This window comes from Bos mutus, chromosome 21, assembly GCF_027580195.1.
Source record: "Bos mutus isolate GX-2022 chromosome 21, NWIPB_WYAK_1.1, whole genome shotgun sequence".
In the NCBI taxonomy this organism is placed as follows: Eukaryota; Metazoa; Chordata; class Mammalia; order Artiodactyla; family Bovidae; genus Bos; species Bos mutus.
The window spans coordinates 19,344,900-19,359,119 of NC_091637.1; the positions used below are offsets into that span (position 1 = coordinate 19,344,900).

A 14,220-nucleotide genomic window follows, 5' to 3' on the forward strand; every position below is an offset into this window, starting at 1 on the left:
CCTTGACGAACTCCTTTTCCTATTTGGAACCAGTCTGTTGTTCCATGTCCAGTTCTAACTGTTGCTTCCTGACCTGCATACAAATTTCTCAAGAGGCAGATCAGGTGGTCTGGTATTCCCATCTCTTGAAGAATTTTCCACAGTTTATTGTGATCCACACAGCCAAAGGCTTTGGCATAGTCAATAAAGCAGAAATAGATGTCTTTCTGGAACTCTCTTGCTTTTTCCATGATCCAGTGGATGTTGGCAATTTGATCTCTGGTTCCTCTGCCTTTTCTAAAACCAGCTTGAACATCAGGAAGTTCACGGTATACATATTGCTGAAGCCTGGCTTGGAGAATTTTGAGCATTATTTTACTAGCATGTGAGATGAATGCAATTGTGCAGTACTTTGAGCATTCTTCAGCATTGCCTTTCTTTGGGATTGGAATGAAAACTGACCTTTTCCAGTCCTGTGGCCACTGCTGAGTTTTCCAAATTTGCTGGCATATTGAGTGCAGCACTTTCACAGCATCATCTTTCAGGATTTGGAATAGCTCAACTGGAATTCTATCACCTCCACTAGCTTTGTTCATAGTGATGCTTTCTAAAGCCCACTTGACTTCACATTCTAGGATGTCTGGCTCTAGGTCAGTGATCACACCATCGTGATTATCTGGGTCATGAAGATATTTTTTGTACAGTTCTTCTGTGTATTCTTGCCATCTCTTCTTAATATCTTCTGCTTCTGTTAGGTCCATACCATTTCTGTCCTTTATGGAGCTCATCTTTGCATGAAATGTTCCTTTGGTATCTCTGATTTTCTTGAAGAGATCCCTAGTCTTTCCCATTCTGTTGTTTTCCTCTATTTCTTTGCATTGATCGCTGAAGAAGGCTTTCTTATCTCTTCTTGCTATTCTTTGGAACTCTGCATTCAGATGTTTATATCTTTCCTTTTCTCCTTTGCTTTTCTCTTCTCTTCTTTTCACAGCTATTTGTAAGGCCTCCCCAGACAGCCATTTTGTTTTTTTGCATTTCTTTTCTATGGGAATGGTCTTGATCCCTGTCTCCTGTACAATGTCACAAACCTCATTCCATAGTCCATCAGGCACTCTATCTATCAGATCTAGGCCTATGTTGGAAGGTAGATTCTTAACCATTGGGCCACCAGGAAGTCCTCTCCTGCTCTCAGCAGGACGCTATTCTCCGCATTTTCCAGTTTGCTCATCTTAGAAATAAATGCTCATTTGTTGTTGTTCAGTTGCTAAGTTGTGTCTGACTCTTTGTGACCCCATGGACTGCAGAATCCAGGCTTCCCTATCCTTCACTATCTCCCAGAGTTTGCTCAAACTCATGTCCATTGAGTCTGTGACACCATCCAACCATTTCATCCTCTGTCACCCCCTTCTCCTCCTGCCCTCAATCTTTCCCAGCATCAGGGTCTTTTTCAATGAGTCGGCCAAAGGATTGGAGCTTCAGCTTTAGCATCAGTCCTTCCAGTGAACATTCAGGGTTGATTTCCTTTAGGACTGACTGGTTTGATTTCCTTATAGTCCATGGGACTCTCAAGAATCTTATTCAGCACCACAGTTTGAAAGCCAACACCCAGCCCAGTTTATCAGTGCTCAGGATTTTTGTGACCTGGGTTGTTGCCGGTTCATTGGCGGCTGTAAGGGCACCGATAGGAATTAGTCAAGGTGGGTTCTGTGGGCCCTTCTGGATCGTCACCATTCCCACTGGCTTTGTCTCTGTGCGGTGGGCTCTTCCCTCTACACATGCTTCTAAACCCACCTGTACCCCTGCTCCCCAGATCAAGATGAATGCCATGATGGAGACCTCCGAGCTCCCGGCCGTATTTGACGGGGTGAAGCTGGCCGCGGTGGCTGCCGTGCTGTACGTGATCGTCCGGTGTTTGAACCTGAAGAGCCCCACAGCTCCGCCCGACCTCTACTTCCAGGACTCGGGGCTCTCGCGCTTCCTACTCAAGTCCTGTCCTCTCCTGACCAAAGAGTGAGTAGACGTCAAACCCACCTGTACACCTGATTGCTGATCTGTCTGTCATTACACTGTTCAAAGAAGAACCTTTTCACCATGGGTCCTCAAGGCATCTATGTAAAATAGTGTCACTGATGTTAAAATAGCCACCATCTCTGTAGGAGTCTGGCACTTGAATCCTGGCGGGTAGGGGACAGACTCAGATCTTTGTTGCCCAAAGTCATCCCTTCTTCCACAGTGTGGTGTCATCAACCATGTCAAGGACTTTGCAGAAAACTGTTGTTGTTTTTAGGTAGATGCAGAAAACTTGGACAGTATTTTGCATGTGTGCGGACTCAGTTGTTTCCGATTCTGTGTAACCCCATTGGCTGTAGCCCACTAGGGTCCTCTGTGGGATTTTCCAGGCAAGAATGCTGCAGTGTGCTGCCTCTTCCTTCCTCAGGGGATCTTCCCAACCCAGAGATCGAACCCGGGTCTCCTGCATTACAGGCAGATTCTTTACCACCTGAGGCCAGTTCTAAGATGGAAGTTTTCCTGACCCCAAATAATTAATGAGCAAAAAAAAGCATAGGTTTCTTGGGTACCTGGAAAAATATACATTAGCTAAGAGAATCCACTCTAAGAGAAGGTTTTCATTCTAGTTCAGTTCAGTTCAGTCACTCAGTCCAGTTCAGTCACTCAGTCGTGTCCGACTCTTTGAGACCCCATGAATTGCAGCCCTCCAGGCCTCCCTGTCCATCACCAACTCCCAGAGTCCACCCAAACCCATGTCCATTGAGTCAGTGATGTCATCCAACCATCTCATCCTCTGTCGTCCCCTTCCCCTCCTGCTCTCAATCTTTCCCAACATCAGGGTCTTTTCAAATGAGTCAGCTCTTCACATCAGGTGGCCAAAGTATTGGAGTTTCAGCTTTAGCATCAGTCCTTCCAATGAACACCCAGGACTGATCTCCTTTAGGATGGACTGGTTGGATCTCCTTGCAGTCCAAGGGACTCTCAAGAGTCTTCTCCAACACCACAGATCAAAAGCATCAATTCTTCGGCACTCAGCTTTCTTTATAGTCCAACTCTCACATCCATACATGACCACTGGAAAAACCTTAGCCTTGACTAGATGGACCTTTATTGACAAAGTAATGTCTGTGCTTTTTATTATGCTGTCTAGGTTGGTCATAACTTTCCTTCCAAGGAGTAAGCGTCTTTTCATTCCAGGTGAACCAGATTTCCCTGCAGAAGCCCCAGCTCTGTGTTCTGGAGGTGACAGGGGTGAGCACAGCTTCTGACAGAAGTAAAACAGTAGTTGTGAAAGAGACAGAATCTGTGTTCCACACCACACATGCTGTTTCCAGGAGACGTATTTGGCAGGATCTTCATTGAGGCATGTGGAATCTAGTTCCCTGACCAGGAATCAAACCTGGGCCCTCTGTATTGGGAGCACGGAGTCTTAGCCACTGGACCACCAGGGAAGTCCCTGAATGATTCTCTTCGAAGAACAGATGGGCAGCAGAGACACCTGAGAGTCTGGGCTCTTGCTTTGTCCTCTTTGGTTGTCTAGCTCATTTCCACAGCCACGGGTAAAGAGCTGTGGGCTATGGGTATTTTGGGTGTCTGTGTACAGTTTGCTTGTTAGTTATAATGTCGTGACCCTAAAAAGTTGTAATCAAGCTGAAAGAGACTTATAGCTCAGTTATATTGCCTAATACCTGTGAACTGCCATATACAATATAAATCGCGGTGAACTTGGACCCGCCCCTGCTGAGGGGATTCTACGTCATAGTGGCCTCCACAGCTATGATCAAGGGCATGGTGTTTTAGTAAGCAGTGTCTGCCGTGGAAACTCTGCTCTCTGAGGAGTGTGCACAGCGTTGGTGTGTTTTCAAAATCATCCGGCATTTTTCTTCCATGTTTAATTTAGATAATTCACTCATCTGAACTGGCAAGGAACATTTGCATCCCCTACTTTCAGATGGGGTGGGATGCAGCTGGATCCAGTTCCTGGGTCTCTGTTTGTAGAGAGCTTTTGAAAAACCAAGGTTTTAAAAGCCCTACGAGATTATAGGCAGATGAGTACAAAGTTCCAGCCAGCATCAGTTCCTGAGTAATTAGAGGAAGCCCTGGGAAAGCTTCTCCCCTCTAGGCTGTTTGGAAAACATCATGTAAGGTTTCAGTTAGTCAGTCGCTCAGTCTTGTCTGACGCTTTTGCAACCCCATGGACTCTAGCCCACCAGGCTCCTCTGTCCATGAGGCAAGAACACTGGAGTGGGTAGCCATTTTCTACTCCAGGGGATCTTCTCAAGCCAGGGATCAAACCCGAGATTCTTGAGTCTCCTAGGTTTGATTTCACACTAATTGTTCAAAGCATTTTTTTTTTTTTAAACTGATTTTTGGCAGGGTTTTTCCTAACCTGGTTTCTCAGTTTCCTTTGAAAAACAGCCTGGAGACATACATCCAACAATTTCTCTTTGCTTTTTCTTCTTCCTGTACACTTTCTCGATGAACCTATGTAACTTCAAGGTTGGATTTGTTTTCCTCGCATTTTAAGGATGGGGAGATGAGGAGTAGTAGAGGGGGAGCCTGGACCCAAGTCTGTGACCCCACAGCTGGCTCCTTTCTTGTCCACAGGGAGGGGGAACAGTGACCTTTCTCAGGGTGCAGGCGAGGGACGGGAGGCAGAGAGCAGTAAGGGGCCAGTCCGAGACAAAAGTCTCTAGCTGGGCTAGCCCTGGAGTGGCCTTCTGATTCCTGCATGACCCTCTCGCTATTTTAATCACTGTCGGAAGCAGGTGGCCTTGATGTTTTTTCTCTGTGTGGCCTTTCTGGCAACAGCCTTCCGTGTGTTTGAAGCCAAGCTCAGGAAGCTTATCTGTTAGGGGTAAAAGTGCTTCTCCCGGGACTTTGAAGATTTTTTTTTCCTACAGGAAGCCTGTCTACGGCCTTTACAAACAACTGTCTTGGCTAAAAATTTCACTTAACTGATTTAAAACAAGCTGATGGGGTTATTCAGTAACCCTGACAGAAAGCAGCCAGTTAATTATGACTTACGTGCAAAATCACGGACATAGCCTTTTGATGTTCTGGTGTAGGAAAAAAAAAAAAAGTCGGTGAAAGGTGAACAGTGAAAACATGTTAGGAGAACAGGGATTTTTTTCCCCCTCTTTTCAGCATTAAAGTCAGTTTTTAAGTCTGTCTTGAGATCACCTAGCCAAAGATATATCAGAAATGAATTTTTCAATGTCTCGAGAGAAACTTTTCTAAGATCAGGTGATACGTCTCTTGTTCACTTAGCAACAGGTCAATATTTACCTAGTGATTCAATTTTTTTTCTCAAAACATGTTCGATTTCAGTGAAACAGGCAGACTAAAAAGCTCAAATCAGGATTATGAGAAAATTTAGATGGTGATACAGATCTCCATTTTTTCCTCAAATAAAAAATTTAATGCATGTTCATTTTTTTTTTTAAACGGAGAATAAGGTGAAACACAGAAATCATCTGTGAGTCTCCTCCTTGGGGATACACATCACTATGTTGGTCATCACTCCTGCAGGGTTTTTGCTGCTGCAGATCATTTCCTCCAACAAAATCAGGGGCATATGTAGCATTTGGTAACCTGCTTTAACACTTAGCATACCATGGGGACTTCCCTGGCAGTCCACTGGTTAAGAATCTACCCTTCTAACACAGGAGCTGAGGGTTCGATCCCCGGCAGGAGAACTTAGATTCCATAGGCCGCATGGTGTGGCCAAAAAATTTAAAAACAAACAAAAAACAAAACAGTATGCCATGGACATTCATCCACACTGCTACATATCTTCTAACATTTGATTTTTAGCAGCTTCAGAATTCTGTCAACTATTCAAATTTCCTAATGGCTGTTGGCAGCAGTGGTGCAGAGAAAAAGCCTTGATCTGAAATGTGGATTATGATGCAAACTGAGGTCTTCTTCTAAACAAGGTGGACCCCTGGACCACGTGACAGGCCCTCTGGCCCTTGGTTTCCTCGTGTGTGAAATGAAGCAGTCTTACAAAGCTCCTTCTCATCATGAAGCTATGACCAGAAAGTACTATCCAAGAAAGCATCAATTTTTTTTTTTTTTTTAATTTATACATGTGGCACACACTACATAGACTTCTAAGGCCGCAGCTTTTTGTTGGGGTGAATGACTCAACGACTAGAAGTCACAGAGGGTGTGAAGAGATGAATATTATAGAGTTCTGCTTTACGTATATCTCTAGTTTTAAGCTGTGAAGAAAAGGCTGAATGTTTCTGATGGTAGTTCTTTAATTGTAATGCATGAGAAAAAACAGGGCCGATTGACCCCATCATTCTAGCTGTGTTTACTACCCCTTCTCCCATCCTAACTCAGATTGAAGCATCCCAGTGTGGCTTGGAAAATGAGTTGTGCTATGGACTGAATTGTGTCCCCCCAAAATTCATGTATTGAGGACCTAACTCCTTATATGATGATATTTGGAGGTGGGGTCTCTAGGAGATTATATGGTCTAGATAAGGTCATTTGGGTGGGACCTTTATGATAGGATTAGTGCCCTTATAAGAAAAGGAAGAGCATCAGTGCTGTCTGTACCATATACAGACACAGCAAGAATGTGGCCTTCCACAAGCCAGGAAAGGCGCGCTCACCAGGAAGCAGATTGGCTGACACCTTGATCCTGGTCTTTCATCATCTAAAATTGTGAGAAATAATTTCTGTTAGTTAAGCCAAGAAGATAAATTAAGTAAAAATAAATGAATAAAATGAAACTGGCCGTTCTCCCGCCGTGCCCTTTCAGCACTATCATCCTCTGAGTCTAGGACCACTGCATCGTCACAAGCACTGAAAGACTTTCTTAGAAGGACCCTGGGTTGGGAGCCCTAGTGACCAGGTAAGGACCGGAACCCAAAGAGAAGGGTTTTCTTGTGTGTCTGCCCACTCCTAACCGTTCTCACTCCCTTTGCTCTAGGACAAGGGGACACTGGACCCCTTGGACTTTTGTTTTTTTAAGGACTTTGTTGAGCTGTCATTTACATATAGTAAAATACACAAACCCTAAGTATACAGCTCACGGCCTTTTGCATATATATTCACCTGTGTAACTGCCACTCCCCTGTGCTTTACAGGAATGTCCCAAGTCACCTCTTGCCTCTGACCCACTTTGTCACTATGCCACTTGAGTTGGGTTCTTTAAGCAGGCCAGCACCCAGAGTGCAACACTGTGACCCTAGCCTATCCCAGCCTCACCACCCATGGCATTTTGCATTGCGCATTAAGTGCCTGCCCCTTAGGCACTCGTCCCTGGCTCCCCCAAATCTCTTCTCTCTCTCCACCAAGAAGCCTCCTCACCCTGCAAGAAAAACTTAACTAGCATAACTTTGCTGGTGGTCCAGTGGCTAAGACTCTGAGCTCCAAATTCAGGGGGCCAAATTCCCTGTTTGGGGAACTAGATCCCACACGCTACAACTAAGAACTAGTGCAACCAAATAAATAGGTTTTTCTTTTTTGAGTATGTCATAAAAAAAGAAAAAACTTAAATAGCTTCTATTCTGAGAAACTTTGCCTGACTACCCTCAGCTCCTCTTCAGTCAGAATGAGCCCCCTCTTCCTTCTTCCTGTCCGAGTTTCCCCAGCATATAGCTTCTGTGTCCATTTAACATATTTCATCGTTTTCTGCAGGGCTTCCCTGGTGGCTCAGTGGGAAAGAATCTGCCTGCCAATGCAGGAGATGTGAGTTTGATCCCTGGGTAGGGGAAAATCCCCTGGAGAAGGGAATGGCAACCCACTCCAGTATTCTTGCCTGGAGAATCCCACGGACAGAGGAGCCTGGCAGGCTACAGTCCATGGGGTCAAAAAAGAAATGGGCAATGGGTTGGACATGACTTAGTGATAAACAACAACAGTCTTATTCTATAGAGGTTTGTACCTGTCTCTTTTCTTCACCAGTGGAGTATATGTACCCCAAATCAGGATCCATAGTCTTGACCAGACAGAACAGGATTCCAAGCCATTCTAAGTCTTAAGTGTAATGCTCTTCTGCCACTTGTTTTCCATAGACAGGTGTAGTTGAGGGATGTTCCCATTTTGGTTTGGTTTGGTTTCCCACTCCAGCTTAAGCAATCAGTGCTGCTCAGGGGCACTTCAGGGAATCAGGTGTACCTTCAGCTCTGAGCTTAGGGCTTCCCTCGTAGTTCAGTCAGTAAAGAATCTGCCTGCAGTGCAGGAGACCCAGGTTCAATCCCTGGGTTGGGAAGATCCCCAGGAGAAGGAAATGGCAACCCACTCTAGTATCCTAGCCTGGAAAATCCCCTGGACAGAGGAACCTGGTGGGCTGCAGTTCATGGGGTTGCAAAGAGTTGGGCACGACTAAGTGACTAACACTTTCTCAGCTCTGACCAAGTTTTGCTTATTAGGAAGTCACTGTGCTGTCTCTGAAAGAGGATGGATTGGTTGTTTGGTCTTGCTGCTGCTGCTAAGTCGCTTCAGTCACATCCGACTCTGTGCGACCCATAGACGGCAGCCCACCAGGCTCTGCCGTCCCTGGGATTCTCCAGGCAAGAACACTGGAGTGGATTACCAATTTCCTTCTCCAATGCATGAAAGTGAAAAGTGAAAGTGAAGTCGCTCAGTAAGTGTCCAACTCTTCGTGACCCCATGGACTGCAGCCTACCAGGCTCCTCCGTCCATAGGATTTTCCAGGCAAGAGTACTGGAGTGGGTTGCCATTGCCTTCTCCGTGTTTGGTCTTAAGTCAGGGCAAATCCAGGTATATCCAGAAAGGCAGTTTGCAGCCTCCACCCTCCCCTTGTAGTTCCCATCACCAGCCCTGGTTTAGAAAGTGAAGACAGGAAGCAGGTGCCCTGTCTCTGGAAGCTGTTATTAAAATGCATACATTCCCTGTGAGAAACCAGGTGTCTACTTTTTCACTCATTAGTGGGCTCGTCAGTATGGATCGTGGTAGAGCTGAAGATGAAGGCTTTTAAGAGGAATGTGATGGAGCGCTTAGCTAAAAGGCAAGCCTAAAAACAGATGACCGAGGTGTTTTTATTAGATGCAAGAGACATCTGTGAAGCCCTACACAATCTAGTGAAGGGACACAGTGAGATCAAATCATCAACCATATGCTTGTGGGTCCTTTCTTCCCCAGAGGCAAAAAAGGTAATAGCTTCCTTCTGTAACCCACTGCTGCCTGTATTAATAAGCTCTGGATTTTATTATTCTCCATGGGTTTGAGAGACACCTGAAACTTGGAGTAGAGGATCACACCCATTTCAGCACCAAGCCAAAAATAGTAGTTGACTCATCTCTGCCAATGGTGCCCTTTCTGAGCACTTCCTCTTTGAAGCTGCTTCAGACACTCATCAAACAACAGCAGAAACCCTGTGACCTTTCCATGGATCGTAGTGGGTTCGTCTTCTGTGTTGTTGTTGTTTTTTTTTTTTCTATTTATCTCCTCATTCACGAGAGTAGACTCCAAACAAGAATCCCATGGAAATGTTGTTCTCATCGTAATTAGTCCCTATCTTTAGTTTCCTGCCAGTGGTCATTCATTAGCCTGGGTTAATGAACATCGAAAGATTTACTTCTCTGAGACTCTGTTGTTGGAGGTATTTTCAAAAGATCATTTATTTTAAAACCATTTCATTGTGAAAAAAAAATTTTGAGGGACTTTCCTGGCAGTCCAGTAGTTAGGACTCTGTTCTTCCTGCAGGGCATGGGTTGCATCCCTCGTCTAGGAACTGAGATCCCATATGACACGTGGTATGGCCAGAAAACAGAAACAAAAAATGTTATTGGTTTCTACATACCTGTGCTTAATTATTTCTTCTCAGACACAATATCAGTTCCCTTTCTATACAGGCATTCATACTCCCTTTCTATCAGTAATATTCACTTTTCTTTTATTTATCCCAAATAAAAGCCTTTTTCTATATATAAAAATACCATGTTGTTGCTGTTGTTTAGTCGCTAACTCATGTCCAACTCTTTTTCGACCATGTGGACTGTAGCCATCCATGGGATTCTCCAGGCAAGAATTGGAGTGGGTTGCCATTTCCCACTCCAGGGGATCTTCCCAACCTAGGGATTGAACCTGCATCTCCTGCATCGTCAGATGGATTCTTTACCACTGAACCACGAAGGAAGCCATTCACACATGTATATATATCTGTGTGTGTGTGTGTGTGTGTGTGTGTGTGTGTATCCTAGTATACCCAGGACATATTAAAAAATTAGAAATACTCAACAGAAAAGCACTAATTCAGATCGGTCTCATGTTGCAATATATGAAATTATTTTCCAGATCTAAAGAGCAAAGGGCTCAATATGTAAATTCCTACTCCCCTTTCCATTTCCTGCCTTGCCTCCTTTTTATTTTACTGTGTCTTCTTAGTGGTGGTGTCACAGGGGAAGCTAGGACAAGAATCTTGTTTGTGAACAATTGGTGTTTCTCAGTCTTAAAGGAAACCGTGCAAAAGCAGCTCCACGCGTTCCCTTCCGGTCACACTGCCACCCCTGGGCCCCTCCTGGGTAGAAATTCCGGAGCCAGCACGGCTTATTTATAGTGAGTTAAAGTTGAAAAGAATTTCATTATCTTGGGCTTAAATTCTTAATTCCTTCTTGTTCACAGAGACATTCCAAATCAGATTTAGATCCTTTCCTTCTTGGCTACACACTCAAGCTTTGTCCTTTTTATAGGATAATCTCCTAATTGCCAGGAGCCTTAATTCTATTGACCTGATTTTACCCATTTAAGAACTGTGCAAATATTTCCTCAGATGCTTGTGGTAAACCATTAACAATTGATAAGTGGATCTGGAGCACTCTAATGGGTTTATTATGTACGCACCAGACCTTCAGAACACATTTGTTGAGAAACTTACATTGCAAGAGAGTCCTTGAAAGATGAAAGACTCAGAAAGCATGAGACTGATGATTGGTGGTTAGCTCCCATGAGGTCACCTTTTCAGGGGCCTTCATTTTAAAATGGCTTGTGTTTTTGATGACAGTGGCCCAAACCCAAACTGTCAAGGTGAGAAAGTTGAATTGCTAAAGCTGAGTTACTGTCCTGTCACTAGGCTGACCAAACATCCCGATTTTCCTGGGGCTTAATAGGGTTCCCAGAGTATGGAACTTTCCCACTAAAACCTGGGAAAGTACCAGATAAACAGGGATGCATCGGTCACTATCTGTTTCTCACTGTCTTCTGGGATCAGATGGTGAGGTTTTCGTAAGTGGGTGCCATTAGGAGTAAGTGTTTAGTTCGCCAGTGGTCAGCTGTAATTTAACCCTTGGATGTTGCCCATCTGTACTGTCTCTGCCCTAGCAGCTCAGTTATCCAAGAGACCAGGAGGAAAGTGCTGCCGCCTCTGAGGCCTCTTGTATTGACTTAAGACGAGAAAACTGTGAGACCGTGGAGAGATTCGTCCGCCTTCCTCTAGCCTTGGGACAGGTTGTAGCCTCTTGTTAGAGACTCTGCTTTCGTGGAGGAATTGCTGAAAGCTCTAAAAGGTTCAGAATCTAGAATATGTGAAACTCTCTTGATTTGGTTCAGATGGAAGGAACATCTATGTGCCATGCACTCCGTAAAGCAGAAGTTTTCAGTTTCTAAGAATGTATTACCAGCCTATTCCCCTGTTGATCATGCTTGAGTTTACCCTTCGGGCCTCTACCATGCCTTCAAAAAGGGAAAAGAAGCATGTGCTACAGCTGATTCTATCCCACGGTGTCAGAGCCAGCACATCTGGATGGGCCGGTGGGCCTCCGCTTTGTGCAGGGCTGGCTGCATTGCCAAGTCACCGTCTCTTTCAACTTTTCCCAGGGCTCCAGGGTCAATCTTTGTCCATCAGTCAGCCTTAATTTTATTTAAACTACTTTAAACCTAATTTCCTTTATAGGATTTGCCTGGGATTAGATCCACTTTTGTGGTCCTTCTCAATATGTAGTTGACTGAAAACAGGTCCAACATCTAGGAGCATGACCAGGCTTCATTTTCTAGAAACTGTAAAATTTCCAAGTGTAGCCAACTTTTGTCAGTTTTTCTTGTTCTGTTGATCCTGTAAATTTACTGCTTATGAATTTTGATCTCAAACTATTTCTTTTCTCTGCCAGCTCCCTGGCACAGCTCCCCTCACTGTGACAGTGCACTCGATACTATGTACGCTTTATTAATAAAGTATAATTAAGACAGCAACTTGATTTTGAACGTGTGTCCTAGGGACTTCCCTGGTGGTCCAGTGGTTAAGACTTCACCTTCCAATGCAAGGGGTGCGGATTTGATCCCTGGTTGGGGAGCTAAGATGCCACATGCCTCGTGACCCAAAAACCAAAACATAAAACAGAAGCAATATTGTAACAAATTCAATAAAGACTTTTAAAAATATTAAAAACGTGTTCTAGAGGGTTCAAGTCAGGGATCGAACCAGGGTCGTCTCCTGAATTGCAGGCAGTTTCTTTACTATCTGAGCCACCTCCAGGGACGCCTCCTCTGGAGGGTTAATAAATATGGTTTCTAAACTCTTAACTGCCCTCATCAACATTCAGTGGTATGGAGGGTAAAAAGCTGACTGCCGTTTTACTTCATCTTCGTCCAAAGCGGCAGCAAGCGAAGCAACCAATTTTGGAAGCCCAGTCCTCTTCAGCCACCTCGAGGATGCCTTCTGTGCAAATGGAGTCTGTTGGGGGGACGGGGTTTTAGGATCAGAATCTGCTAAATGGTATAATATTAATTCAAGGTAAGCGTCTTCCGAGGTTTTTAAGGAAACTTATCCCTCTGTGAAATTCTGGGAAGTGAAGCTTTTACTCCTACAGAAAACTGTAGTCCTTGACTAATCGATGTTTCAAACGGTTGGATAAGATGCCAACCCTGTCACCACTCCCAGGTCACGGTCTGCCAGACTGAGCGGCGCCATCCCCCAAGGGCCATGTCCTTCTGGGAGCGTGTCCTCTGCCCAAGGTGACTCCCAGTGGTACAGCAGCCCCGTGAGCCTCAGAAATGAGTCAGCCCTCCTGGCAGCTTGTGAACCAGCCTAAATCTCCACCCTGTGCCGTCTCTAATCATAGAGTGAGGACCCAGCCTGTGTGGGTGCAAGTTGGACGGCTTAACTTGTGACGTGGCCAATAAGAGTCTGCAAGCTGGAGCATTTGGGAAACCTCCTCGCCCGGAGGTCAGCAGTTGATCCCTCCCAGGAAGGGAGAGGTCCATGAGAGGTGGCAGGTTGTGTGTTTTCCATCTTTTCCACTGGGTACTAAAGCCATTGCCAACCAACCCCACTTTCTTGTTGAACTGTGGTACCAAATTCTCCAACACTGGCATTTTCAGCCAGATAGCAAAAGCTTGAACAGTAATTCCTTTTTTTTTTTTTTAAGATTTTAAAAACCATTTTATTGATTTATTTATTTTTGGCTGCGCTGGGTCTTCATTGCTATGTAGGCTTTCTCTAGTTGTGGCGAGCGGGGCTACTTTCCAGTTGCGGCGCTCCAGCTTCTCGTTGCAGGGGCTTCTCCTGTTGTGGAGCACGGGCTCTAGGGTGCGTGGGCTTAAGTAGTTGCAGCTCCTGGACTTAGTTGCTCCAAGGCAAGTGAGATCTTAGTTCCCTGACCAGGGATGGACCTTAGCACCCAGCAGTGAAAGAGCCGAGTCTTAATGACTGGACCACCAGGGAATTTTTTAAACTTGAAATCTGCCAAGCCATAACAATGCAGACTTTTCCTTCCTTAGTATTTCCATAAAGGACAATTCTTCTTCTCAGTGGATAAAAATATATATATATATATATATATATTTTAAGGTAGTCAATTAATATAGAACAACATGCTCTTCCAGTCTGTTCTCTGTGTGTGCAGCCCATACTCACCCCTTCCCTTACACGCAGAATCCTTCTTCTCGTATTTCTGTCTCCTCTGTATATCAAAATCCTCTTCATCTCTCAAGGCCTCCTTACATTCTAGCTCTTCCAGCATTCTCTAACCTTTACTCTTCTTCTGTCTCTTTGGCTCCTACTTACCAGCAGAACTATAAATGATATCTTTCTCTGTGTGTATCTCTCTTCACCCTCAGCTGTGTTCTGAGAGGCTTAAGGGCAGAAGCTGTCTTAACGTTTTCTGTATTCTCTATGGCCGCTGCTTTGCACAGAGTCAGTGCACTCTGACACTTGTAGGTCGTTTTGGTAGGAACCCAGGTGATTAAGGGTCAGAATGAGTAATTCAGATCAGTGATTAAGGAGTGTAGAGGAAGAGGGAGATGGTGCTGTGTTGG

The 14,220-nt window shown here is 44.8% G+C and overlaps 1 protein-coding gene across 1 annotated transcript in view; it reads left to right on the top strand.

Annotated features, from left to right (window-relative positions):
* ABHD2 (abhydrolase domain containing 2, acylglycerol lipase) overlaps positions 1 to 14,220 on the top strand; it is a 114,168-nt gene that overhangs the window by 30,271 nt on the left and 69,677 nt on the right. Inside the window, exon 3 of the mRNA XM_005910196.2 lies at positions 1,790 to 1,989. Within this exon, the coding sequence (XP_005910258.1) occupies positions 1,796 to 1,989 (194 nt within the window). The 5' untranslated portion in view covers positions 1,790 to 1,795. The remainder of the gene's footprint in view (positions 1 to 1,789; positions 1,990 to 14,220) is intronic.